The sequence below is a fragment of the Gossypium hirsutum genome, chromosome A13, assembly GCF_007990345.1.
Source record: "Gossypium hirsutum isolate 1008001.06 chromosome A13, Gossypium_hirsutum_v2.1, whole genome shotgun sequence".
Classification (NCBI taxonomy): domain Eukaryota; kingdom Viridiplantae; phylum Streptophyta; class Magnoliopsida; order Malvales; family Malvaceae; genus Gossypium; species Gossypium hirsutum.
In genome coordinates, this window is record NC_053436.1 from 93,619,651 (window position 1) to 93,644,777 (window position 25,127).

The window sequence follows — 25,127 nt, forward strand, 5'->3', positions numbered from 1 at the left end:
TCGTAGGATACCCGCGTCAATGAGTCTTTGAACTCTCCTTTTGAAAGCGAGACAGTTCTCAGTAGAGTGCCCTGGGTTCCCTGCATGGTATGCACAACTAGCGTTTGGATCGTACCACTTTGGGTATGGAGGTTTAAGGGGTGCCATGTAATGGGGAGAAATTAGCTGTTTTTCTAAAAGTTTTGGGTACAATTCCCCATACGACACAGGGATGGGGGTAAATTGCGGTCTTTCGGGATTATACCTTGATTGGCTTTGGGCGGGTACCGTGTTTTGTGGGAAAGTGGTGACGGGTCTTTGGTTGTTCGTGGCGTATACGGGGTAGGACGGATGTGGTGCTTAGTAGTAAGGGGTTTGAGGGGGATAATAGGAATTCGGGGTGGATAATTTCGAGGTCGGGGTTGGTTAGGATACGAATTGGGAATGTAACGACTCCCAGTTCCCACCATGTGGGCTTCTGGCTCTTTCTTCCTTAAGGTGCTGTTTTTCTTGAGCCTTCTGATCCTTCCATTCTACCGCTCTTGACGGCATTCTCTATGAGTTCGCCAGATATTACAATATCCGCGAAATCTTTCGTGGCACTTCCCACTAATTTGTCATAAAACGGTGTCTTTAAAGTATTGATAAAGAGAACGGTTATCTCCGTTTTTGTTAGTGGGGGTTCCACTTGAGCTGAGACGTCTCTCCATCTCTGCGCATACTGTCTAAAGGTCTCTGATGGCTTTTTCTCCATCATTTGCAAGGTCATACGGTCTGGCACCATATCCGATACATGCTTGTACTGTTCGCAAAATGCTGACGCCAAGTCATTCCAGGATCGAATCTTTTCTCTACTAAGTTGATTGTACCACCGAAGAGCTGACCCTGTTAGACTATCTTGAAAGCAATGTATGAGTAGTTTATCCTCGTTCACATAACCAGTCATTTTCCGACAGAACATAATGAGATGTGCTTTCGGGCACCTTGTCCCATCATACTTCTCAAAATCAGGCACTTTGAACTTCGGAGGCAAAATTAGATCAGGTACCAAACTGAGTTCCTTGGCACCTAGTGCGGAGAAGACTTCAGTGCCTTCTATTGCTTTGAGTCTTTCCTCTAGACTCCTATATTTTGCGTCATGGTTATCCAATTTCAACTTGGCTACCTCTGCTGGGTCATCCAGATCTGGAACTAGTGGATTAGCAGAACTAGCTCCTGGGTTCGACGCTAACATTCCTTGCCCCAAATTAGTGGGTGGAGCAGGTGGCATAGGTCGATGTTCCAAGCCAGTGGGTTCCTCTTGAGTATACCCTCTTTGTATTGTATATACGGGCGGTGGAGTGAATCCCAGGGGATAGAGTGAATCCTGATCATGGTGAATTCTTGACCGAGGTTCCATAACAGCGGGGTTCTGCATGGGCCATTTTCCTTTGACCAAAGTTGTCATCATCTCCATCATTTTAGCCATCTGATCTCTTTGCTCGAGTGATTCCTCTCGAGATATCACCATTAGGTCTCTCGTCTCTTGTTGCGATTTGGCCAGTTGCTTTTGTAATTCCTTTTGAGCTTTTTCCATCCTTTCAATTCTCTCATTGAATTCATTCTCCATTACTCTAGCTTGTCGGCGCGTTTTATACGGATGACGTGGTTCCAGTCTTGAAGTCTAGCAACTGCGAATTGTACGTTTTAACCTCAGCGAACGAGTATGGGATATACAATGAATGAACTGATGCATGAATGAATGCATGAATGTCAAATGAGTGTCAGTTATGAATGAAATGCAAGAAATTGGTGTTGATTTCAAGATAGCCCCATATTTAGGCATTTCATTTATCAACATAGTCTATTACACAAAGTTCTCACTTTTCCAACAGTTACACAAATTTCCTAGCCACATTGTCTTGTTTCTTCACTTGCTCTAAAAACTCTGATATGCTCGATCTTTGGCTCGGGGGGAATTGGCAACTGAGAACTTCGGCTTCATCTGATAATTGAACAACTTGCATAGCCGCTTTACGAATTTCATTGATCAAGAAGTCAAGTTGCATTTCTTTTCTTTGAGGGTTCCTTCATACGCGTGAATGTCCCTATCGTACTGCTCACTCTTTTCTTCTAGAACATTCAAGAGGTTATCTAATTGTTGTTGACGAGATTGCAGCATATTTTCTAGATCACATGTTTTCCTTTTTAATTCTTAATGTTCAGACTGACTATTCGCCAATTTTGCAGCCACTATTTCATACTCGGCGTTCTTCCTTCTTAACTCTATCACAGCGCGCGCAGCCTTTTCCTCCTCTTTCTTTGCTTTTCCCTTCCAAAACTCCATTCCTCCCTTGATATTGCTAATTTCTTCCTTCCATTCTGCTGTCGACTTGCCCAACCCGCTATTCTTTATAGTGTTTCTTAATTTCTTGTTTTCTAAATGAAGGTCCCTTAAGTCGTTTCTCACAATCTCGACTTCTCTTTGTACTTTTTCAGTCCTGGACCTTTCAACCTGAACTTCAATCTTCAGTTGATAGTTTTCTTCTTGAAGGGCACTAAGGTTCCGAGACATCTTGGCCTTTTCTCGTTCGAATTCTTGTCTTGCCATTTCTAGCTCAGACGGTGTTTCCTCCGAGAAAGGATTCTGGATGGTGTAGTTTGTTGATGAGATTTGCTGACTATTTACCCGTTGCTTCCTCCATATGTCGTAATCTTGGGTAAGGGTATCAGCATACAAAGCTAATTCCATGAAATGAATTTCCTTCCAATACTTTGCAGTGTCTCGGACTCTCTTCATATATCCTTCACCCGCGAAAGTGAACTCGAACTGTGCTAATCATCCAGTTGCGGGGAGGAATTGTCGCGAAGAAAACTGCCTTTGGACTAATAGCGGGGCATATCCAACTCCTCCCCATAACCCGAGTAGAGGTACCCAATCTTGGCTTCCACATTTGTATAGCAGAACTGAAGGACGGATCCAGGGTGCTCTCAATGTTATATTCTCGGCGCGAAGATTCTGAAAAACTGATACCCAATGTTGCTCGGTGACTTCCTTCGGCCATTCTTTCTTGAGGTAAGCTTCTAGCGGGGAGAATGTTTTAGAAAACATGTGGAACGGAGTGCGCTCTACCTTCCAGAAGTGACTCAAAATCCAAACATTGAGCAACTGCGCGCATCCGATAAATCGTCCCTCTCCTTTTCTTCGACAACTATTCAGGGACCTGAAGGTCTCGGCTAGGATGGTCGGGACAGGGTTGATTCCTTGTTTTAACCTTTCGAAGAAATCAACTACTGCAACTTCGAGATGTCCGAGAACTTTTGGAAAAATGACCAAACCGTAAATGGCCAAAGCGAATAGATTTACCCTTTTCAGCATGTTGGGATGGTTCAGAGCCAAATCTCGTAGGGAGGACCATAGAATGCAAATGGTTTCATTCTTCTTCTTTATCTGTTTTTCGGCCCATGCATCAGTCATGTCTGTCAGTCTCACTAACTTTTTCTTGAAGGTCATCGACTTAGGCTCCTTCACATATATTTTGCCGAATTGTACATTGTTGATGCGGAGTAAAGCAGCATACTCTTCTATGGTTGGAGTCATGTCTTCTTGATTGAAGGTGAAACACTGATAAGCTGGGTCCCAGAATCGAACCATGACTTGAATCAACTGTTCGTCTATACGGATGGTGATCAGATGAGCTATATCTCCATACCTCTCAGTGAAAATGTCTCTAGTGTCTGAATCCCACTGATTCCAAATTCGAACCAAATCCTCAAGGTTATTTTGGCGAACATTTACAGTTATATGTTCGGGCAAATTGGCGACACATCCTTCCACTAGACTATCCCCCTTTTCTTTCTGAATTTTTAGAGACCAGTCCCGAACCACGGCACCCTTCTCGGTTATTTGTGTAATTGACTCCTCCATCAGAAACCCGTTTTTTGGCAACCAACCCTTAGTCAACGCCTTCTTAATATGATGCCTATGATGCATGATGAAAATAAAAGTGAAAACAAACAAACTTGGTTAGTAAACACAACAAATATAATTTGAAAAACAAATTAAACTACCCAATCCAATTATTTTGCACAAACAGTGTAAATGGATGGCAAAAGGTATTTTCCCCGTGTACTAGTTTTGGTGACTATAAGCGGACAGAGGTTCGGCATGGCTCTAGTTAGGTGACTCGTATGGTTCACTATATGCGGTTTTGGTTCTAGATAGGTACTCGAATTGCCCGTACTATCATCTGCTGAGATTAACACGGAGCCTCGATCATAGCCCATCACAGGCTTTCGAGATCAATTCGAGGGATTACATTTACTTATGCCTATGCGGAGGGACAAGTTAACTCACGAAAGCATAAGTCATATGTAACCCGAAAGTATTCACTAGCCTGTGCGGAGGAACGAGTTAACTCACGAAGGCGTAGCATTTACTTTCTCTTAACAGGGACGGAGCCCGGGTATAGAGCTCATGTTATGCAACAAAAAATGCACGTGCACGGTGTGTGGGGAGAAACTTGTAAACCTTTACGTTTTATTTAAAGAAACTAAACCAAAATTAAAACCATAAAAATTAAAAACTGAAAAACAACCAAATAAGCAAGTTAGAGGAAATATTTACAGCACGATATAAATGCATGAATTTTGAAAACGAGATTTTTCGGATCATGACCAAATGTTTACTTTGAACGAGGAAATTTGAAAATTTTGACAAAATGTGTTTAATTCCAGACACGACTCTTAACAATTTGTCCCTAGCGGAGTCGCCAGCTGTAGCGACGTAAAAATTTTAGTTTCGGGTCGCTAATTGTGGCAATCTAGTGAAAAAGTTTGGAAACTGAAGTTCGATTTTAAAATAAAGAGGGATTCGCCACCGATCCTTTTTCCTAGGTGTGATCGGACACCTAATAAATTTATTTTTAAAACAAAAGAAGGCCGAGTTTAGGTCTACGTTAAAATCAGAGACAAAGTAGGGCTCGGGAGTCAGTTACGCGCGAGGAATGTATTAGCACCCTCGCGACGCCCAAAATTGGTATCTTTTAAACATGTGTTGTCTTAATTTTCAAAAAGTCTAGTTCAATTTAAATTCCAATCGTGATCCGATTTAAAAGACGAGAACTTTCAATTTTTGATTTTTGAGAAGGATATACCATTTTAACATGAGCCGACAAATTCCATCCAACATAGCGATGAGATTTACGACTTAATGTTAAATCGATATATTGCCTCGATTAGTAATTAAAACATAAAAGATATTCATGAAATAAGAATAAATCAAAGAAGCAAACAATGACATTATCAATGAAAAAGGTTAACATAATACTAGAGCAGTAGCAAAACAGTAATAATAATATTTAAAAGAGAAATAAAACCAAACATGAATAAATATAAAGTACATTTAGTAATAATAATATAAGGTAACAGATAAATATGCAAAAATATAATATGTGACATATATACATGATATGATATTTAAAAGAATTGTATAAATATAATGGTATCCAAGAATATACGGATAATATGATATTAAAGGTATATACATAGTATATAAAAGAAAATATGTATGTGGAAATGTATAAGAAATATATATATAACTAGTAATATTAAAGATATATACATAACATATATAGAACGTATACAATACGTACATACCTTAGAAATGATAATAAAACTATTTTGTACACTACACAAATACATACATACATATATAAATATATATATAAATAATAGTATTAGAAATATACCATATAATATTAGATATATATATAATAGTATAAAAAAATATAACTAATAATATTAAAATATATAATAATATATATAAAATATAATATTAAAAACTTATATACATCACGTATGTGAAGAATACATATAATATTAAAACATTTACATGATATATACATATTAGAAATAAATAGCAACTAATAATAGTAATATTAGAAATATAATGAAGTATAAAAAAACGAATATAATATAATAGTAATATTAAAATAAAGTAATTAAAATAGTACTATATATAAATGTATGAATATATACATATATAATATACTTATGTTAATATTAATAATAATGCTAAAACTAGAAATAATAATCATTAGTAGTAATAATACTTTAAAAATAATTAATATATTAATAAAAGATAATAGTAATAATATTAATAATATGTAAAAAGAATAAAAATAAACGAAAAAGGACTAAATCGGCCTAAGAACAGAATTTCGGGGCGAATTTAAAAAGAAATAAAGAAGTAAAGAACCAAAATGAACACGCGTGAAAACAATGAGGACCAAAAGCGTAATATTCTCTATTACCCAAAACGCAGTGCAACGCGGAAGGATTAAATTGATGAACGGGCAAAACTCTGGGGCCAAATTAAAATATTAAAAACCTGATTGTAAAATCATAAAAAAGCGGAGGGGCTGAAAGCGCAATTAGCCCCTCCACTTAAAAAACACGCGGATCCTGAGTGGGTATGGTCGGGTCGACCCGATCCAGCAGCCTAAACGGCGCCGTTTCGTTTAGTAAAAGGGGGGGACCAAAACGGTGCGTTTTGGTCCCCTATATAAGTTAAAAACTTTGTAAAAATTTCATTTGGCAACAGCAGATAGAAAAAAAAAGAAAGAGAAAGGAGAAAAGAGAGAAGGGAGGAAGGAGAGGGGGGAGAAGAGGGAGCTCCGGCCATGGGCCGGTCACCGGACGGCCACCGGAGCCTCGCCGGCGCCGGCGCCGGCCACCGCGGAAAGGTAAAAATTTATTTTTTTATATTTTTATATGTTTTATATTTTTGCACTATATATGTGTATAAATATGAGTAGAAAATGACAAAGAAAAGAAAATAGAAAAATATGAAGCCGATTCAATAAAAATTTAAAGTCACCTTTTTTTTATTTTGATTTTCGATCTTGTAGTTCCTCTATTGTTTTATCACTGCTTGTGTATTGAAGTTATTTCTCTCTTTTTTTACTTAAAAATTCCCCCCCTTACATCTGTTTTTCTTCGGGCTTTTATAACCTTTATAAAATTTATTTAATATTGTTGTCCATCTTCTTTCTGGTCTTGCAGGGAATGGGAAAACGGCGGTGGCAGAGGCATGATGGTACAGAGGAGCAGGTGACCGACATGGTGGCATGGAGAGCTGGGCGTGGCAGACGAGGAGGCCACGCGAGGCATGCGGCACTAGGGTTAGTGGGATTAGGGTTTCTGAATGCTGGTCTTGGGCTAGGGATTTGGTATTGGTTTGGGCTTGTTTTGTTTAATGGGCTTATTGGGTTAGGGGTTTTTGGATTAGGGCAGGTTAGTTTGAGCTAGGTTAGTTGGGTTTTGGGTTTAGTTGTTGGGCTTTGGGGGTGGCCCAAAATTGGCCTGTACAGAAGGAAAGTGATGATGGAAAAGAATTGAGGTTTACCGGGTTTTATGACTCCCCTTATGCGCAAAATAGAAGGGCTACTTGGGGAATGTTGAGAAACCTGAGTCGATTTCAAGGCTTACCTTGGATGGTTTGTGGAGATTTTAATGAGATTCGTTATTCTTTTGAAAAGGTGGGTGGCATACCAAGGGAATAGATGATGATGACGACTGCTTTTAGGGATATTTTGAATAAGTGTCAACTGATGGATGTTGGTTTCTTGAGTACTTGGTTTACATGAGAAAGAGGGTACTGGAGACTAATATCTGTGAAAGGCTTGACAAGGGAGTGGCAAATTTGGAATAGAGGAATATGTTTCCATTAGTTGTAATCCATCATTTTTCGCATTCTTTTTCCAACCATTGTCCCCTTCTACTTAATACAGATATAGGATTGAATCTCATGCCCAAAAAGGTATTTAGATTTGAGGCGTGGTGGGTTAAAGAGGAGAATTGTGCAGATGAGGTTAGATGATTGTAGCAGGAAAGTAGATGCGATATCTTAGAGAAGTTAAAGGGTTTACAGTGTGGGCTTAGGGGCAGCTGAGCTTAGACATACGAGGGAAAGGCGTAAAAAAGAATTGATAGAAAAATAGAGTTCCTATTAGATCAAGACAAAATTGATGAGAGTATGGTTGAGTTGATTAATACTAGAGTTTACCTTAATTTAGAGATTGATCAGGACGAGATGTAATGATAGCAAAGAGCTCGGGTAAACTAGTTGAAATTAGGGGATAAAAATAAGAATTTTTTCATGATTATGCCTCGCAAAGAATGAGAAGAAACACTATTTGTAGTTTAAGGCATGATAATGGAGAAGAGACTTGTGATGAAGGGGAGATGGAAGAAATTGCAATGAGTTATTTTCAACAACTTTTCTTGTCTAATGCCTGTGGGGATACTGAGCATATCCTTGTTGGGATTGAGAGGTGTGTTTCTGAGGAAGAGAATTCGAAGTTGATGGCGAATTATATGAAGGTGGATGTCGTGGCGGCTCTTAAGAAGATGGGTCCTACGAAGGCGCCAGGGAGGATGGTTTTCTATATTCTTTCAATAGTTTTGGCATATTATGGGCTATGAGGTAATGGAACATTGCTTGGGCATTTTAAATAAAGGCATGCATGTGGACCTTTGTAATTTTATTAATATCGTGCTTATACCTAAAGTCTCTAATCTAGTGAATTTAGGAAATTTCAGACCTATTAGTTTATGCAATGTTCTTTATAAAATAGTTGCCAAAACTAGGAGTGATTATTCGATCGAGTCGAGTCGAATCAAGTAAAAAAATTCAAGTTAGTCGAGTTAACAATCATATTTTAACAACCGAACTCAATTTGAATTTTTTTTCGAATTGAATCGAATTGAGTGAAAAATTTTAAGTTAAGTCGAGTCGAGTTAACGAATCGTATTATCTATACTCAATGTTACATTTATATGGACCGATTATTTAACTAGTAGACGAAATACAAGATTATTTAACTACATAAACAATATAATTATTTTACCTTTTAACTTAACGAGTGAATATTTATCAAAACATCGAAATTTTGCTTTTTAACTTAATAGTTTTAACTTTTAACTTTAGAAAAGGAAAACATTTATCAAAACGACATAATTTTGCCTTTTCTTATTCGAATTTTCGAATAACTAGAATTCTGTAATTCATATTTGAGTTAAACAAAAAAAACTTAATTTTTTATTCGAGTTGATCCGAATAACTTAATTAACTCAAATAACTCGAACTATTTAATTCGAAATGTGAATTTTTTATCCAGTTTTTGAAATCGAATTGGATTTTACTCACCCCTAGCCAGAATTATTGTGAATCAATTCAAAAGTATAATAGGTAATTACATTGATGGTGCCCAAAGTGCCTTTATGTCAGATTAATTTCGAATAATGTGCTCATTGCCTATGAGATTCTTCATACCTTCAGACAAAAAAAAGTTGGGAAGAAAGGGCTACGACACTTAAGTTAGACATGAGCAAAGCGTATGACAAGGTGGAGTGGTATTTTTTAAGAGTAACGATGTTACGGATGTGATTTCATACTTTGTGGGTTAAAAATATTATGAAGTGCTTCACATCGATCTCATATTCAGTATTTATTAATAGGAGAAATGGCCGTACATTTAAACTGGCGAGAGGGATTAGACAAGGTGACCCTCTTAGTTCCTTCTTGTTTTTAATTTTTAGTGAGGGTCTTTCGATGCTTACGAGATGGCTTTGAGGAAAGGGTCAATTAAGGGAGCAAAGGCAAGTAGAAGGGGTTCATCGGTTTCTCATTTATTGTTTGCCTATGATAATATATTGTTTGGAGAAGCTAGTGAAAGGGGTGCACAAGCTTTGAAATCAATTCTAAGGAAATATGAAAGATGCTCAAGATAATGCATCAATTACGACAAATTAACGATTTTTTATAGTAGTATCACTTCGAAAGAGTCTAGGCGAATCATTTCTAAATTCTTGGGGTGAGGAATTCAAATAATATGGAATGATATCTTGGTTTGCCGAGTGTGCTGGGGAAAAAAAAACTTCTTTTCAGTCCTTAAAAGATCGCATGAGGCAACAGATTGAGAATTGGAGTGTGAGATTCCTTTCTCAAGGAGGTAAGGAAGTGTTTATTAAAGCTGATTTAGAAGCTATACCTACTTACACTATGACCTGTTTTTTGCTTCCAAAGTTTTTTTGTGTGGAATTGGACAACATTATGGCTCGTTTTTGGTGGCAAAAAGGACATGGGCAAAAAAGGATTCATTGGTGCAGTTGGGAACGACTTTGCGATATTAAGAAGAATGAGGGTATGGGATTATGTAGTTTATCTAAATTTAATGTTGCGTTATTAGCTAAATAAGGTTGGTGTATTCTTAATTATCTAGATTTAATATTAACAAAAGTTCTAAAGGCTAAGTACTTTCCAAATACAAATTTTCTTTATTCTGAGTTAAGACGACTACCTTCGTATATCTAGAAGAGTGTATGGGAAGCTAAAGGATTGCTGAAGGATGGGATTTGTTGGCGGGTGAGAACGGGTCAAAATTTTTCATTTGTTGCTGATATGTGGCTCCCTGGATCTGTAAGTTATAAGGTAGAGTCAATCAGGAACAACAGTGAACTCAGTAAAGTGGTAAATCTAATTGATAAACAAAAGAGAAGAGGGAAGGTTGACTTATTTTATTCTACCTTCTCTAAAGAAGAGGCAGATAGAATTGTGCGAATTCCCTTAGCAATGGAACCGCATGCGGACTTTATGGACTTTATGGTATGGAAAGGGGAGGCTTCTAGAGAATTCTCTATACGAAGTGCTTATAAACTATTACATGTCATTTTCCTAATTATTTACAGATTGAGACTAAAATATTTTACAAAAAATTGTAGAATATTCACATTCTAAGGAAAAATAAAATCCTAATTTGGAAAATTTATTGGAATTTTATTCCCCACTTTGTGAATAGTATGTCCCAGATGTGGGGCAACTGCTAAAAACATTAATAATATCTTCAGAGATTGCCTTGTGACGTGAGAAATTTGGATTAGTTTGAATCTGGAATGGGTATTAACAGAGATAAATTTGTCACACTGGAGTGACTTACCTGGGTGTTCAAGAATAATTCCAGTATACAATGTCAAGTGTTTTGCTGCTTTTTGTGGGCAATCTGGACGGAAAAAAACAAAGGATTACGTGAAGGAAAGAAAAGTATGGGCCCAAAAGTTGTTCATGGATAAATAGATATATTAAGGAACTAGAGGGGTGTGAGGTTCGAGATCTTACCATGAGGCATGAGTGTATGAGTTGGTGCCCACCAGCTGGTTCCATTGTCAAACTTAATTTCGATTCTACTTTTGATGAATCTCGGGCAAAATTAGTCTCAAGGTTGGTGGCTAGAAATGTTTCGGGGGAGATCCTCGCCTTCAAAATAGTGGTTCACCGGAAGTGGCCTTTTCGTTTGCGGCAGATGCCATTGTGTGCCTCCAAGTAGTGTTCATGGGAAAACAGATGGGGTCCACATCAGTTGTTATCGAAGGAGACTCAGTATCAGTAATAAAAAAAGAAAATCAAATAAGATTGATAAATCAATGATTGTGGGTATAATACGAAACGTTCAGTAGAAAAAGTAATATTTTCACCAAATAGCCTTTCAACATACATACAAATCTGCAAATCTAGTGGCTCACAATTTAGTTAGAGTGGCGATGAGAGAAGAATCGCGAGCATACCTGATCAGAAGGGTCCCTGAGCAAGGACCATCGGAGATGGATCTGCAGAGAAGGAAAGAACCTAACTGGGTGATGTTCAATAGGTGGCCCGTGAGTGGGAAGAGAAAAGGAAATTGGGATAGTTGATGGGTTTTGGAAGCCACTTTTCTGAGGTCTGGAATTGGTGCATCTATTGCGCATATGCTGATTGGATTCTAGCTGTGATCAAATTGAGAGTTTGTTTTAATTTTCTGTTTAATTTTTTAAATCGTTTTTATTTTTTTTAGGTGTACACTTAACCTTTCTTTTTACAAACTGTTGGCTTTTGTTTTGTTTATGATGGGCTTGCTGATTTTGTTAGCCTAGTTGTATTTGCTTTCTTTATTTTAATACAGCAGTCTGATTTATCAAAAAAAAAACTATAATTTGTATATATTTATTTGGTATTTGTTCGTAACATCTTATTATTTGGATTCGGCGACCTGACCAAATAAGAGGTGTTACATGTTTTAGAGTGATCAAAACAATGAAGATGGAAGAGTGGAACATACAATTTAATATATACATCTTTTAAACACAGTACAAAATAACATTTCGTAATATTATACTATTACTTATAAAATAATGTACTTTTAAATATGATTACATATATGATTTATTACTTTTTTTAATTCAAAAAATAAACAAGTATATCCACCGTGACAAATAAAACTAATACAAAAAAAAACCATATCTTCGTAAGTTCAAATGTGTGTTTATTTTTTTAATTCGTGCTTTTATTACACTTGGTTGGAGGCTCGGGCTCTTAATTGGATTAGAGTAGGGAAATGGGGAAAGCTTTACTCCCAACCATTCTTAGACTTGCATGGAGAAGTTATATTTACATGATCTGGCAAGAAAGAAACGGAAGGTTACATGGTAGCTCTTCAAAGGAAATACAGGTACTGTTTTGTATGAAAAATACGTCTGATTAGAGATCCATTTGTTGTACCACATACTGTTGTTATTAACTCTCATCATCAAATATGTAGGAACTGGGGATTAATAGTGTAAATTGTCTTTGTTGCTTGTTTGAGCTGTAGCAAATGTCGCCGTTTGTTACAGCCGTAGCAAACATTAACTTTTTCTTTGGATAATAACATTATACAAAAAATAAAAAATACTAAAAGTAAATTCTAACATCGGAGTCTCCCTTGGAAGCAACTTTATAAGCAACTAAATATACAATTGGTTAGAGCCGTAGCAAACATTAGCTTTTTCTTTGGATAATAACATTATACAAGAAATAAAAAATACTAAAAGTAAATTCTAACGTTGGAGTCTCGCTTGGAAGCAACTAAATATACAATTGGTTAGAGCTGTAGCAAACATTAGCTTTTTTTGGATAATAACATTATACAAAAATAAAAAATACTAAAAGTAAATTCTAACATCGAAGTCTCGCTTGGAAGCAACTTTATAAGCAACTAAATATACAATTGTCATCACACAAGGATTCAGATATAAAGCCCATAAATTTCCAAAAAGAGAAGGTGTTCAAAAATTAAACTTAGTCAACCAGAAAATTTATTTACTTTTATCATTGCATAGACATGGTTAACATTTAACAATATAAGCCCATATCTTTACACTCCCCCAAACTATCATATTCATAAATCCCATATTTTTTTCAATACCCCTTACCTAATTAGTGTCTGCTCGTGTTACATCAAAATAAACAAGGCAGCATACCGTCTAGACCATTGATTAATATACTAATTGAAGATCCAAACTACCACATACCCTATAGGGAATGAAGGTAAAATTTTTACACAGATGAAAAGGATGAGCGGTAGAGCAATTATGACCTCTTACTAATCTCAATTTTCATGAGATAAAATTGGAAAATCCATGGAGAAAAGGTGAATACCTGAAGAATCTTCCAGGCAGGCACCCACATGCAAATTTTGCCCCCTAGCAAAATCAATCAAAGCTTGTAGTACCATCATTAGAGGGATTGAAAATTTCTAAACATGACTACTACTGGATTAAGGCCTTGAGCTCAAATTGATAATATCCTAACTCTAATCGATCTTTCCTAGCTGCCACTACTGATCCCAGCAACAATTAATTCAATACTGAATGCCTGGATGTGCGTTACATCCTATCTTGTATATCCTACCTTACATTCTAACTATAAGATTCAAATGTATCGCAGAAATCTTTCTCATTGCATTGGAGCCATGTTTGAGGTCGAAAACGGCACTAATACTTGAAGTAGTGATGTTTTGGCCCTGGTGCAGTCAGAATGAATTCAACAAACATTAACCGAACAAGGGGCTAAATCCCCTCCCTCGATGATCTTTTAAGTCCATTCCCCTAATTGCTAGTGAAGATTTTCTACAAGCATTCTTGAGAAACAAATTAATCCTTGCTTGGTTTTGTTTACTGCAAAAGGGGGGGGGGGAGAGGAGAACTTAAGGCTAAAAAAATATTGTATGAACTTGTAGGGTACTTAAAGCCAATGAAACACTTCAGGAATCCAACAAAGTAAACCCACATGAGGGCTGAAACATAGGTAAGCTAGTTCAAACAAAAATATCCATCTTGTGCATAGAGACCCACCTCAAAGATACATGTTACAAGGAAGAAAAGAAAAGAAATTTACAAGTTTAGTAAGAAAAAGAAATGATTGATATATATATTACGATTATGCCATTCACCCATTCAATCACAGTGGAATCCACTAGGATAGACAATATTGATATAATGTACAGAAGGATTTGAATGGAAATGGAGAGTGTATCATTAATAAAATGTAAACAGAAAAGGAAAGTCCCTGCAAGTATCACCAGGATAACTGCAACTTGTTTCTGGAATTCTCCTCTTAACTACAGTCAGTATGTCAGCCTGCAATGAGATTGATATATAATGAGAAATCGACATATCATGAGAACGGATAAATTTATAGCCAAAACAACACAATGGATAGTATGACAGACAATTAGAAAGAAAATAAAAACATTTTAGTTTTACTGCATTAGGAATTTATACAGATCATAGATACTGCCTTTGTTACTTGGACTCGGGTACGAGTGTCGGAAGTATGTTTAATTTCTTTTTCCAAGATTTTCATTTATTTGGAGAGTGTTTGAATATGCATTGCACAGGGGTGTTGACATGGGTACTTCAAGAAAAATGATGAGCGGAAATGAAATAGATGGTTCTATTAAGGGCAAGCAACTCATGCTATATGCACAGGGAATAATCTGTTCTAGTTGAGAAAATCAGTGAGTGTTGATTTATAAAAGGTAACTGACCTTAAACTTGAAAGGTTGTTTTGAGTTAATTCTCCTCTCTTGTTACCATAGTTAGTATAATCTCTCATCTGCTAGCCTTGGACTAGAAGAAACTGTTGCAAAGATTTTGCAATGTAAACTCTGTAAAAGTACATTAAATGCACAACAAAAGACCAACTGATTTAGAATTCCTGAGGTACCAGAGCCAGTTACCATAGATGAGTAGAGAGTTAAAATCAGAATTTCACTCGAAATCCTCACTTTCAGACTTCCTTCATCACTCCAAAGGCTATGGTAAATTGTAGTCACAGGTATCATTCCAAAACCTTGGAGTAGTGTTAGAGAGCTACAATACTAGATAGCTTGAAGTGGACAGGATACCAATCTGCTATTCTAGTATTAGGAAGGAAGCTTTCGAAGCTTATCACTACTTCTCATATTTCTTTGCGAATTCTTTGAGTAGTAACCTTTGACGAAATGCCAAATATTTATCTAAACTAGTTCCAGCCCACTGCTGGCAAAAGCATTCATCAGAAGGGACCAATGAACCGAGTGGAAATGGCCCCTTTGGAGCTTTCTTTAGGGAAACCAAGAACCGATGGCGGGGTCGAATTCTCTGATCTAGTGACAGGCTCAAGTACATAGGATATTTTGTCAAAGAATGCACCTCATTATTCAGTTCATTGATCAAGTACAGGTACTTAGGCTTTAGATTGTCCTCCAGAGACAGAGATAACACCTAGAAACAAAACCAAAATGTAAGAGAGGAAACAATTTTCTGTGTTTTCATGCAGTTGCAAGGAAACTAACCTGTGTAAGACTAGTCAAGACTTTCAAGATATCAGAATTACGCATCCCAATGCTCCTTAGGAAATTTATTCTGGGTAGTAATCCGTCATCAATGCTGTAATGAAGAAGCTGGGGATGTTTCTTTACCATCTTCACAATACTATCTCTGGGTGCTCCTAACTCCTTTGAGAGAAACATATAGCGAGTATTCCACGATATGTCAATCCGTTGAACAAGAATCTGAGGGCTTAGCTGCACAACTTTACCTAAATCATGTTCATTAATACCAACCTCCTCAATCAAGTATCTCACTGTTGGTTTTAATGAATTTTCAACACTGTATGAAAACAGAGAAGGTGCACACGCAATTATCTGCCCTATTCTAGAACTTGGAATCCCCAGGCTCATTAGGAAAGCTACATGAGACTTCAAGTTGTTCTCCACTGTGTATTCTAGAATTTGTGGTTGTCTCAAAAGTATTCTTCTAACATCTCTTTGTTTCACACCAACACTCAACAAGTAGTCCAACCTTTCCTGAGCTGAACACACGTTGATTTGAAGTGAAGGCATGTGTCTCTCATACATTTGGATAAAGTGTGTATCTTTAAGCCCAAAAGTACTTAGATAATCAAGAAGGGGGAACCATTTCTCATCCAAATCAATTTCATCTGACAGCCGTTGATATCGGTTTTCTCTAGATGTCTTTGACACCAGCTGCAATAGAAGAAAGCATATAAAGCTAATTTACACCATTGATAGAGAAGATAGCAAAATTTGACAGCTTATCTCACCATTCTTCCTCCATCTACGTCAAAGGAACCAGCTTCCTTCGTTTTGGTAGAACTACGATAAGAATTCCCTACACTTTTCCTCTTTAGACCATCATTACCATGTCTGACATCCATTTGGTCTTCAGAAATGATAAGACCTTGTCTTGATTTTAAGGCTTTTGAGCCTTTGCGTTGTTCTTGCAGTCTTCTGTTTCCTGCACAAACAAATGAATCCTCTTTGTTAAACTCCACCAACACCTATGTCAAATCTTGTGATGGGTTCACATGTATACCTTCTCTACCACTTCCCTTGCGCGATTTAATTTTCTTGCCGTTAACAACATATTCATGCGGTTGAGCAAAGTCATCCTGAAATGAAACATTTATTTCAGACTAGAAGCCGTTTCATATTCTACTAAAACATGAGCTAAACCATTTTATTTAAAATAGAAGCACAAAATATTTGTAAGTCAATAATACCTTATCATCGATACAAACACAGTAAAAACATAGTGATGGGTAGTTTTCTACAATCCTAAAAACAAAATACCATATTGCAAAACATATACTTTTATAATTTTATTACTAAGATTGCATCTTGAACAACAAATTACGCTAAAATGCCTGCTAGTGAAACAATTATCTTAACCTCAATCCAAATACATTAAAATGAAACTGATGAGTCATTTTCTACAATTTTAAAAACATCAAACCATATATCTCAATTTCCCATGTTTGCATTACAAATATTGCATCTTGAATAGCCCAATCACAGTTTCTAGCAAAATATATACTTCTTGCAGCAACTAAACATTAAAACATACAAAAAAATTTGTTGCTTTTTAATTAAGGGAACGTGATTATTGCAAAGTGAACTTACATTCATCAACCAATCATCTCCAGCCATGCCATCATCATTGTCATCAAATTCTTCATCTTCATCTTCCTCCTCTTCCTGATCAGTATCATAACGAGTAATCCTTTGACCAAACCTTGACTTCTTATTAGACTTGAGAATTTTGGGATTTGAGTGAGTTGATAAAAACACCAAAAACTTCCCTTTCTTGAATCTGACTTCATTGTTGAAAGCAAAACTCAAATTCCAGAAGGAAGAAGAAGAAGGAGAAGAGAGAATTAAAACCAAATGATTGAAATTATGAACAGATAAAGCTGCCATTTTGAGGATAACAGGAGAAAGAGAAAGTGATTAAAAAAAGAATATGCTGAAAAACCCTAGAAATTGAGAAGAGAGTATATGCTGAAAAGCTTTATCTTGTAGCTATGGCTGTCGATGAAAGCTGAGGTTTTACTGGGGGTTTTTCTTTTGTCCGAGAAGATTTTTATTTTAATTTATTTTGATTTTTTTTATGTGGTTTAAGGCGTTTAACGGTTGGTTACATAAAGCGACGCCGGATTGTGTCGTGTTAAGTAACTAGAAGGGCGGCAAGAAAATCAGGCTTTTTTTTTAATAAAAATAATATTAAAAATTAATTAATTATAAAAATGGGGTTGAGAAAAATTAATTACGAAAATAGGTTTGGTCAATCATGTAGCAATCATGTTCAAAAAAAATTTAGCCGTCAGTCCATCAGACGATATCGGTATGTATTTTTAAAAATATTCATAAAAGTAAACTGTAGAAAAAAATAATAAAAAAATTATTAGTGTCGTCGATATACAAGGAGGCACCACTTAAATTAAAAAAAATCTGCCAAAAAAAAGCAGTTGAAATGAGAAAAGTATTTTTTTCATTGGTGCTGCTGATCTGTTAGGCGACACTACTTGAATATTTTTAAAAAATTCTATTAGGAAAAAAAACAGTTGAATTGTAAAAAGTGGTTGACGTCAGATGGTGTCGCTGTAGTGTCAAGTGACACCGATTTGAAAATCTATATCCCGAAATGTTGTCAGGCGACACCACTCTCCTATATAAACCCCCATTCGCGACCAAAATATTGTTTTCATGTGTTTAAGAGAAAAAAAATTGTGTTTAGCAAAAGGGGATATAACAGGAAAAAAATATAAAAAAATTTCGATTAGCAATATGAGAGAGAAAAAAATTAGTTTAACAAACTGGGAAAAAAAGTTCTTAGAAATCCAAATTGAAGATCAACACATTTGCTTTTAATTTTAGACTTCAAGAATTAAGTTCGAGTTCATAAGATTAGTTTGAAATTATTTTTATGTAATTATATTTTCTTTTACATTGATAATTAGTAATATGATATGCAAGTTATATTATATGATAAAAAGTATGTTTGTTGCTATCAAATGGTATGGATTGTTTTAATAGGAAATCATATTTTTTTTATTTTTAATTTATTTTATAGATTTAGTATAAAAAATGAAAAACAAATTCTTCATATACATTCATTTCGATGGGATAATTTTACAAACAACAGTTAGTTGTATATTTGAATACCGTCATCAAATAGGAATGAGGTTTAACAACAATGTAAAAGTCGATGATATGAAACAAAAGATTAGTGCAAAGATTGCTCGAAATTTTGGGAGGAGGATGTCCAGACTATTCTACAAATTTCTAGTTTGTCAAATCTGCGCAAATATACAGAGATGGAACTTGTAGGTGATGATGACATGGACACTATATCGCACTTTATTGCTCACCTAGGAATGTTGAACCAGTTGAGTTGTTAGCTGAGTTAGTAGATGTTGAACCGAGTCAAAATGTCACTCCATTAAATCATCATTTAGACCCATATATAGAGGTTCTGAAAGCGTCTGTCGATAGGCAATCATCTGTACACGAGTTTGACTTTGATATGGATGTTGGGTGGGTAGAAACTTGCAATTATAGAGCTACATCACATGGGCTAGGAATTTACACAATGCTCCGACTATGTATATGATCTGTCGTAATTTGATACGTCAAATTAGGCTCCCCAATACACTCAATGAGCTTATTCTCAAGAAAATTAAGTGTCTTTTACATGTTTTTATTGATTTTTAACTTTAAGTATTAATAAATATTTTTGCTTAGTTTTGCCCCTTTTAAAACCTAAAGTGGTCAAACGGTGCCATGGGGAACCTAAAGATGTGATTTAGTTGGTGTAGGGAAAAGATAATTGCCCAACCTTGAGTAAAACATCATTCAGAGCTGGTGTCACAACACCTAAACCTATCACCTTGAGGATGCAAAACTTTAACAAAAAACCAACGTGGAGCTTACTATCATGGGAGTCACGATACTAAGGGATAGAAGTCCCGACATCGAGCCAATGTCGCAACACTGAGCCTCTGAATTCATGATAACCCAAAAAGTATTAAAGTGAATAAATTAAGGATAACTCCAGTGATCTCACAACACCGAGACCCCCAAGATCTATAAATTCGCCACTGTTTTATGTGTAGCGACATCGAAGCCTGGGTATCGCGATACCACTACTTGACAAGTAGAAATTAGTTGTAGGGTAGTTTTTTGTCCAACACTTTACCCAATCAAAACACAACTTCTAGGGGTATTTGTAACGCCCTAAAATTTAGGTATTTATTTTTGTGGTGTTGTGTTGCATAAATGTATGCTTGCTTTAGTGGTTGAGTGTCTTAAGGAGTGTGAGAGAGGTTCTGAGTTCAAGCCTTGGCTTGTGTAAATTTTGATTTTGGCTTGATTAAACCCTGTCTTCTGTTGGTAAGGTTCTTAAATAATTGTGGGAAGGAAGTGACATAAGAAGCATGTTGGTCTATGGGTTAGTGGCGTGTGGAGTGTTGAGGGGGGGATGATGTGACATTCCTAATTTGACCCTAGTCGGGAAGTGGTTCCGAGACCACAAAACCGAGTCACACAAATAATTGATTGTTAAATTTCATGTCTATTTTATGTTACAATTTATGTGTGAAATTTTGATGCTTTGATTTTGTCAATTGAATGCGAATTTAATCAAAAGGGCTTATGTGAGAAACATTGAAAATGTGTTGGTTAATTTTTAAAATGGCCAAATTGTTGCATGGATTAAATATGGGGACTTGCATGTCAAAGTCCCCATTTTTCATGATAATGGCCGACCATGATGGTTTTAGGTGAGAAAATATGTATTTTATTTGTTGTAATGATGGCTAATAAATGATATTATATACATTTTGTTAAAGAATTAAATAAAGACTTATAAAATATGAAATAAAGTTTTTATAATGGAAAAAAAAAGGGGATGAAAACAAAGTTTTATCCATTCTTTCTCTCAATAGCCGATTCTTAGGATCAAAGAAGAACAAAAGGGGGGCCTTAGACGTATGGCAATTATATTAGCAATTGGAGGTATGTTTGGCTTAATTTCTTGATAATTTTGGTAAAGTTGAGTTGTTAAATAGATTTTGAAGTTAGCCCATGCATTTATTTTTGAATTTAAGAAGAATGATACATTCAACTATGCTTTGATGTGCTTGGATTGTTGTTCATTGAGTAAGTGATTGAGGAATGGTTAGAAGAATTTGAATGCTAAACTAGTTGATTTGTTTATAATGTCCGATTATGATCATTTATAGAGATGTGAATGAATTGTTGTTATGTGAATAAATATTTATTTGATGATATATATATGTATTCGGCAATGGGATAAAATGTGTATTAAGGTAAGTTTCATGGTGATTATGCTTGTGATGTTGGGTTAATATTTGGCATTGAGTAATGTGGGGTAAGGTGATTAATCGGCTATGAAATTAGCTAAATTGAATAGGTATGTTTAATGATATGCTTAGTGTAATGTATAATCTTATAACTCGGTTTGGTATTGAGATAAAGGTTAGTGTATGATTGGATTTTGGTATGTGTTAAATTGGTTAATCAAAGATTTAATATGACGAAATGTTAATGAATAACATAATTGGTTTGCACCTTAAATAGTTGAAATAAAGCTAGCCGATTATGATTAAATGTTTAAATTGTAATGGTCATATATAGGTATATATATATGCCTTTATGTATGTACCATGTACACATAAGGACATTCGGCAATATGATTAAATTCATGTATAAGAAAGCATGATAAATTAAGTGACGCTTTGCTTGTGAATGTGAATTAGATATAAATTAAATAAGCATGAAATCGAGTCATGGCATGTTTTATTAAATATGATACATATTGAAATCTATTGTTTTAGATATAGATTAAATGATATGTGATTGCCAAATGTGATTGTTAAGTGAATAATATTAGTTAAGTACTTAAGCAAATCTATTGTTTTACTTAAGCTTAAGAGCAAAGAGGATCAAAGTCGGATAGGGGAAAAGAGAAAGTAAAGGAATAGCCGTGGATATCTAGTCGTCGACCACTTCCGAGGTAAGTTTTAAGTGATTAAACGTTGAGTAAATTCAATCATAATAGGACATAATGAGTTGATTTAATAAGATGTGATGTGGCCATGATATGTTTTAAACTCAAATGGTAAGTACATAAGTGTTTGGACTTGGAAATTTAAGAGCAAATTGTAATAATTTGCTTAGGACAGCAGCAGTAACTTGATTTTAAAAATCACCATAAATTGTTGGTGTGGAATTATAGGCTGAATAAAATATGTAATCAAAGCTTAATTAGTTTAGTTTCTTATAAAAGAAACCGTGTAAGCAAAGGAATTTCTTATAAAGAGATATTTAAAGTTGTGTGAGACAGTGTCAGAATGACTCCGAAATCCCCTATTTTTTTTTATAAAATCATTATAAATCACACAAAAAAATTGTTATAAGATAAAATTTATATTCTTAGACTCCTTAATGAGTCTAGTTTCAAATGAAATAAACAAGAACATATTTTGAATTCTGTACAATGAGAAAGTTGATTCGTAGTGAAGAGTGGTCAGTATAGTCAAACAGTGAAATAGGAGAAACTTTAAGAAAAATTCTGGTATTGATTGGTCAAACAAAAAATTCTGAAAATTTTATGGATAGAAGATATATGAGTCTGTTTTCAAGGAAAATTAACAGCACTTCATTTGGAGTTTCGTAGCTCCAGTTACAAATAATTTAATGACTGTTGCTCAGGAAAACAGCTTGTAGTGAATATGTGATTTTGTTGTAAACATTGATGAAACTAATTGAGTTGCTTATAAGCTATTGCTGAAATTGATGTACAAGATAAATATATATATGTGTGGTAAAGCCGAATGGCTAGTGTGAAATATGTATGAGATATGTATATGTGGTAAAGCCGAATGACTAATGTGAAATATGTATGAGATGTGTATATATTGTGGCCGAATGACCAAATGTGAAAGGTGTGTATATTTAGATATTTGATGAGACAAATGAATTACAAATATGACAGTCGATATGAATGTTGTAACATGTGATTAAATGTACATGAAACTTGGAAATATATTCCGGGTAAGACCCGATGGCTACGTGTGGAGATTATGCCCCGGTAAGACCCGATGGCTACGTGTGGGGATTATTCGAGCTAAAGGTCTCGCTGAAGATTCGAGTAAAGCATAAGATTATACGACTTCACAGTAACAATTGGTATTAAATACGTTCAATGCGTTAAGTTGGTCAGGTATGTATTTTGAGATTATATTTAAGCTTGATTTGGATTAAATCACAAGGTTGTTATGTGATGCATATGTGAGTAAAGCAATAAGACTGTTCTATGATTGTTGTGCATTTGGTCAATGTGAAAAGTTAGGTGAAAATATGTAATGTACCTATGTTTATAAGAGATCACTATCAAGTGATAATTTATCTGCTTATTGTGTATTACGTAATTGTGTATATTCAGCCAAAAAGGGTAGTATACCTAGAAAGAGGTTATATGAGAATTCGTAAGATCGACTTTTAATTTGGTTGGTCAGGTATGTGATAAATACTTGTACATGTTAGACCCATCAGAATTAAATCATGATTGTAAAGTGAAAAGCAAATATGAAAATGCCATATGAATATGTGAGTATTCGGTTATGGAGAAATACTATAGGATATTGGGGGATATACATTTTGATTTGTCCGATGAGGATAACTATAGATATGAAATGAAATGTTATATGTGAATCAAGTAAACAAATTGGTTATATTTGAGTTCACTGGTTTTAAATTGCTTAAGACTTACTAAGCTTACAAAAGCTTACTCTGTTGTTATGTTTCTCTGTTTTATAGATTGTTGATTTTGGCCTTTTTGCTCGAGGATCGTCAGCAACTTGTCACACTATCACTATCCACTGTTTGGTACTGCTATGTTTTGGATTATCTTATGGCATGTATAGAATAGACTAGTAGTGGGAGGATATTTTGGTTAATGTATATAAGCTATGCGAATATGACATCTTTTGAATGTTTACTTTTATAAGGTTTAAATTTTATCCCTGGTTGTGTCTAGAAATTATCCAATTGAATGATCTTTACTCCAAGAAAATGTTCAAAATTTTACTGATCTGGCATGAGTTACCAGTCCGGTAATGCCCCTTACCTATTCCGGTGACGGTTACAGGATAGGGGTGTTACAGATGAGGTTCGAGTCTTGTCAGTGCATAAAGATTATTTTGGTTTTGTTTTGCTCCCTGACATGGGAAGGTGTTGTAGTGGGACTAAAATTGAGGTGTTAGAGGTGTGTGAGGAGTGGTGGCTGAATTCTAGGGATTGGGTAAAGGAAGTTTCGGCTGGTAGGATTTGGGGGGAGGGGGATAAGGTTGAGAGATCTTAGGAGTGATAGGGGGAAAGAAATTAGGAGATTGAATGGGGTAGTAGTGAGTGTGTCGAATATGGACTCTCACTTTTGGGCAATTTGCGTTTTCTGAATAAAAAGCCTAGAGTTTGGTCATTGTTGGTTTTTCGGCTCTTTTCTCCTTAATGTCACTTGTTATTTTTTTATTTGTTTTGTTTTGGTGGTTCGTTTAGGCATTTTGGGGATTGTTCTTTTTGACGTTTTGGTCACTAACCTCTTGTGCTCTTTTCTCTCCCTTTCGTATCAAGCCTCTTGACCGAACATATTTCTTTCTTTCATCTTTCATCTTCTCTTTTCTTCTCCTTCTTTTGACTGAACATATTAACTTCCCCTCTTATGTCCCTTGTAGTTATCGAAGTTTAATTTTGTTCATCTAACCCTAGAGGCCGAATACCCCTTTCCCTTTTGATTGAGGTTTGGTGTTGTTCTTCAGCAAGTCGGTAAGTAATCTTGTACTGCTAAGGTCAAATGTTATTTCCTCCTTGCCGGTTCTTACTCTCTTTTTCCTAGGTGTGGTGTACCTTACTGGTTTTTGAGTTCTTTGGAATTGAAAGGGTTGCCGTGGGTGTTGAGTCGTTGAACCTTTCTCACTTTTCTTGGTCAAGGTAATTGTGTTTGCGATTAAAGGGTTCAATTAATGTGTGACTGGTTTAGTTAGGGTTTGGTTGAATGCCTATTTCCTTTTATCTTTGAGTTGTGTTTTCAGTAAGTCATATTTTAGTCTCGCGACATGTGTTTTGGTCATCGTTGATGGGTTGTTGTCAATGTAGTTGTTCGATTAGGTAAGTAAGCCAGTTTTCGTCAACGATTCGGGCAGGGCTAATCACCCTTTGATCAAGGCAAGTATTGGTGTTATGATAGTTCGGATTAAGAAGGGTGAATAACCCTAGTATAAATCGATTAACGGATTATCACGACAAAATGTAGGTTTGGGGAAAACTTTCAGGCTAGGCGCACGTGTAGGCAACATGTGTGTAATCACACTACTTTTATCGTGAAATGACAAAAGCCGGAAAACTTGTCAAAAATCACTTTATAAAACTTGTATATCTAATAAAAACCAT

General features: G+C 35.6%; 2 protein-coding genes across 13 annotated transcripts; both read right to left on the reverse strand.

Annotated features, from left to right (window-relative positions):
• Positions 1–1,777: 1,777 nt before the first annotated feature.
• Positions 1,778–11,964, reverse strand: LOC107895231 (uncharacterized). Of its 11 annotated transcripts, none has more exons than XM_041085274.1 (4): positions 11,584–11,964; positions 11,138–11,335; positions 10,959–11,021; positions 1,778–3,941 (listed from the first exon to the last, which is right to left on the reverse strand). In XM_041085274.1, the coding sequence occupies exon 4, from the start codon at positions 3,884–3,886 to the stop codon at positions 2,798–2,800; it is 1,089 nt and encodes a 362-aa protein (XP_040941208.1). In that variant the 5' UTR covers positions 3,887–3,941; positions 10,959–11,021; positions 11,138–11,335; positions 11,584–11,964; the 3' UTR covers positions 1,778–2,797. The 11 variants fall into 11 exon arrangements, 2 of the variants coding, with proteins under 2 accessions (XP_040941208.1, XP_040941207.1); XM_041085273.1 differs by having other exon boundaries at positions 11,138–11,394; positions 11,584–11,961; XR_005907718.1 differs by adding an exon at positions 10,323–10,439 and having other exon boundaries at positions 3,883–3,941; positions 11,138–11,939.
• A 2,167-nt stretch (positions 11,965–14,131) lies between these two features.
• LOC107894379 (transcription termination factor MTERF9, chloroplastic) lies at positions 14,132–17,797 on the reverse strand. Of its 2 annotated transcripts, XM_041085277.1 has the most exons (7): positions 17,280–17,797; positions 16,693–16,768; positions 16,421–16,614; positions 15,651–16,343; positions 15,054–15,579; positions 14,862–14,953; positions 14,132–14,451 (listed from the first exon to the last, which is right to left on the reverse strand). In XM_041085277.1, exons 1-5 carry the CDS (start codon positions 17,574–17,576, stop codon positions 15,268–15,270), a joined length of 1,572 nt encoding a protein of 523 aa, XP_040941211.1. In that variant the 5' UTR covers positions 17,577–17,797; the 3' UTR covers positions 14,132–14,451; positions 14,862–14,953; positions 15,054–15,267. The 2 variants fall into 2 exon arrangements, with proteins under 2 accessions (XP_040941211.1, XP_040941210.1); XM_041085276.1 differs by having other exon boundaries at positions 14,862–15,579.
• Positions 17,798–25,127: the final 7,330 nt, after the last annotated feature.

Coding starts and splice junctions, on each gene's coding strand:
- LOC107894379 (XM_041085277.1), bottom strand. CDS start 17,576: ATGGCAGCTTTATCTGTTCATAATTTCAATCATTTGGTTTTAATTCTC. Junction 16,344..16,420: donor ACGTAGATGGAGGAAGAATG/GTGAGATAAGCT, acceptor CTTCTATTGCAG/CTGGTGTCAAAGACATCTAG. Junction 15,580..15,650: donor TCTTGACTAGTCTTACACAG/GTTAGTTTCCTT, acceptor TTTTGTTTCTAG/GTGTTATCTCTGTCTCTGGA.
- LOC107895231 (XM_041085274.1), bottom strand. CDS start 3,886: ATGGAGGAGTCAATTACACAAATAACCGAGAAGGGTGCCGTGGTTCGG.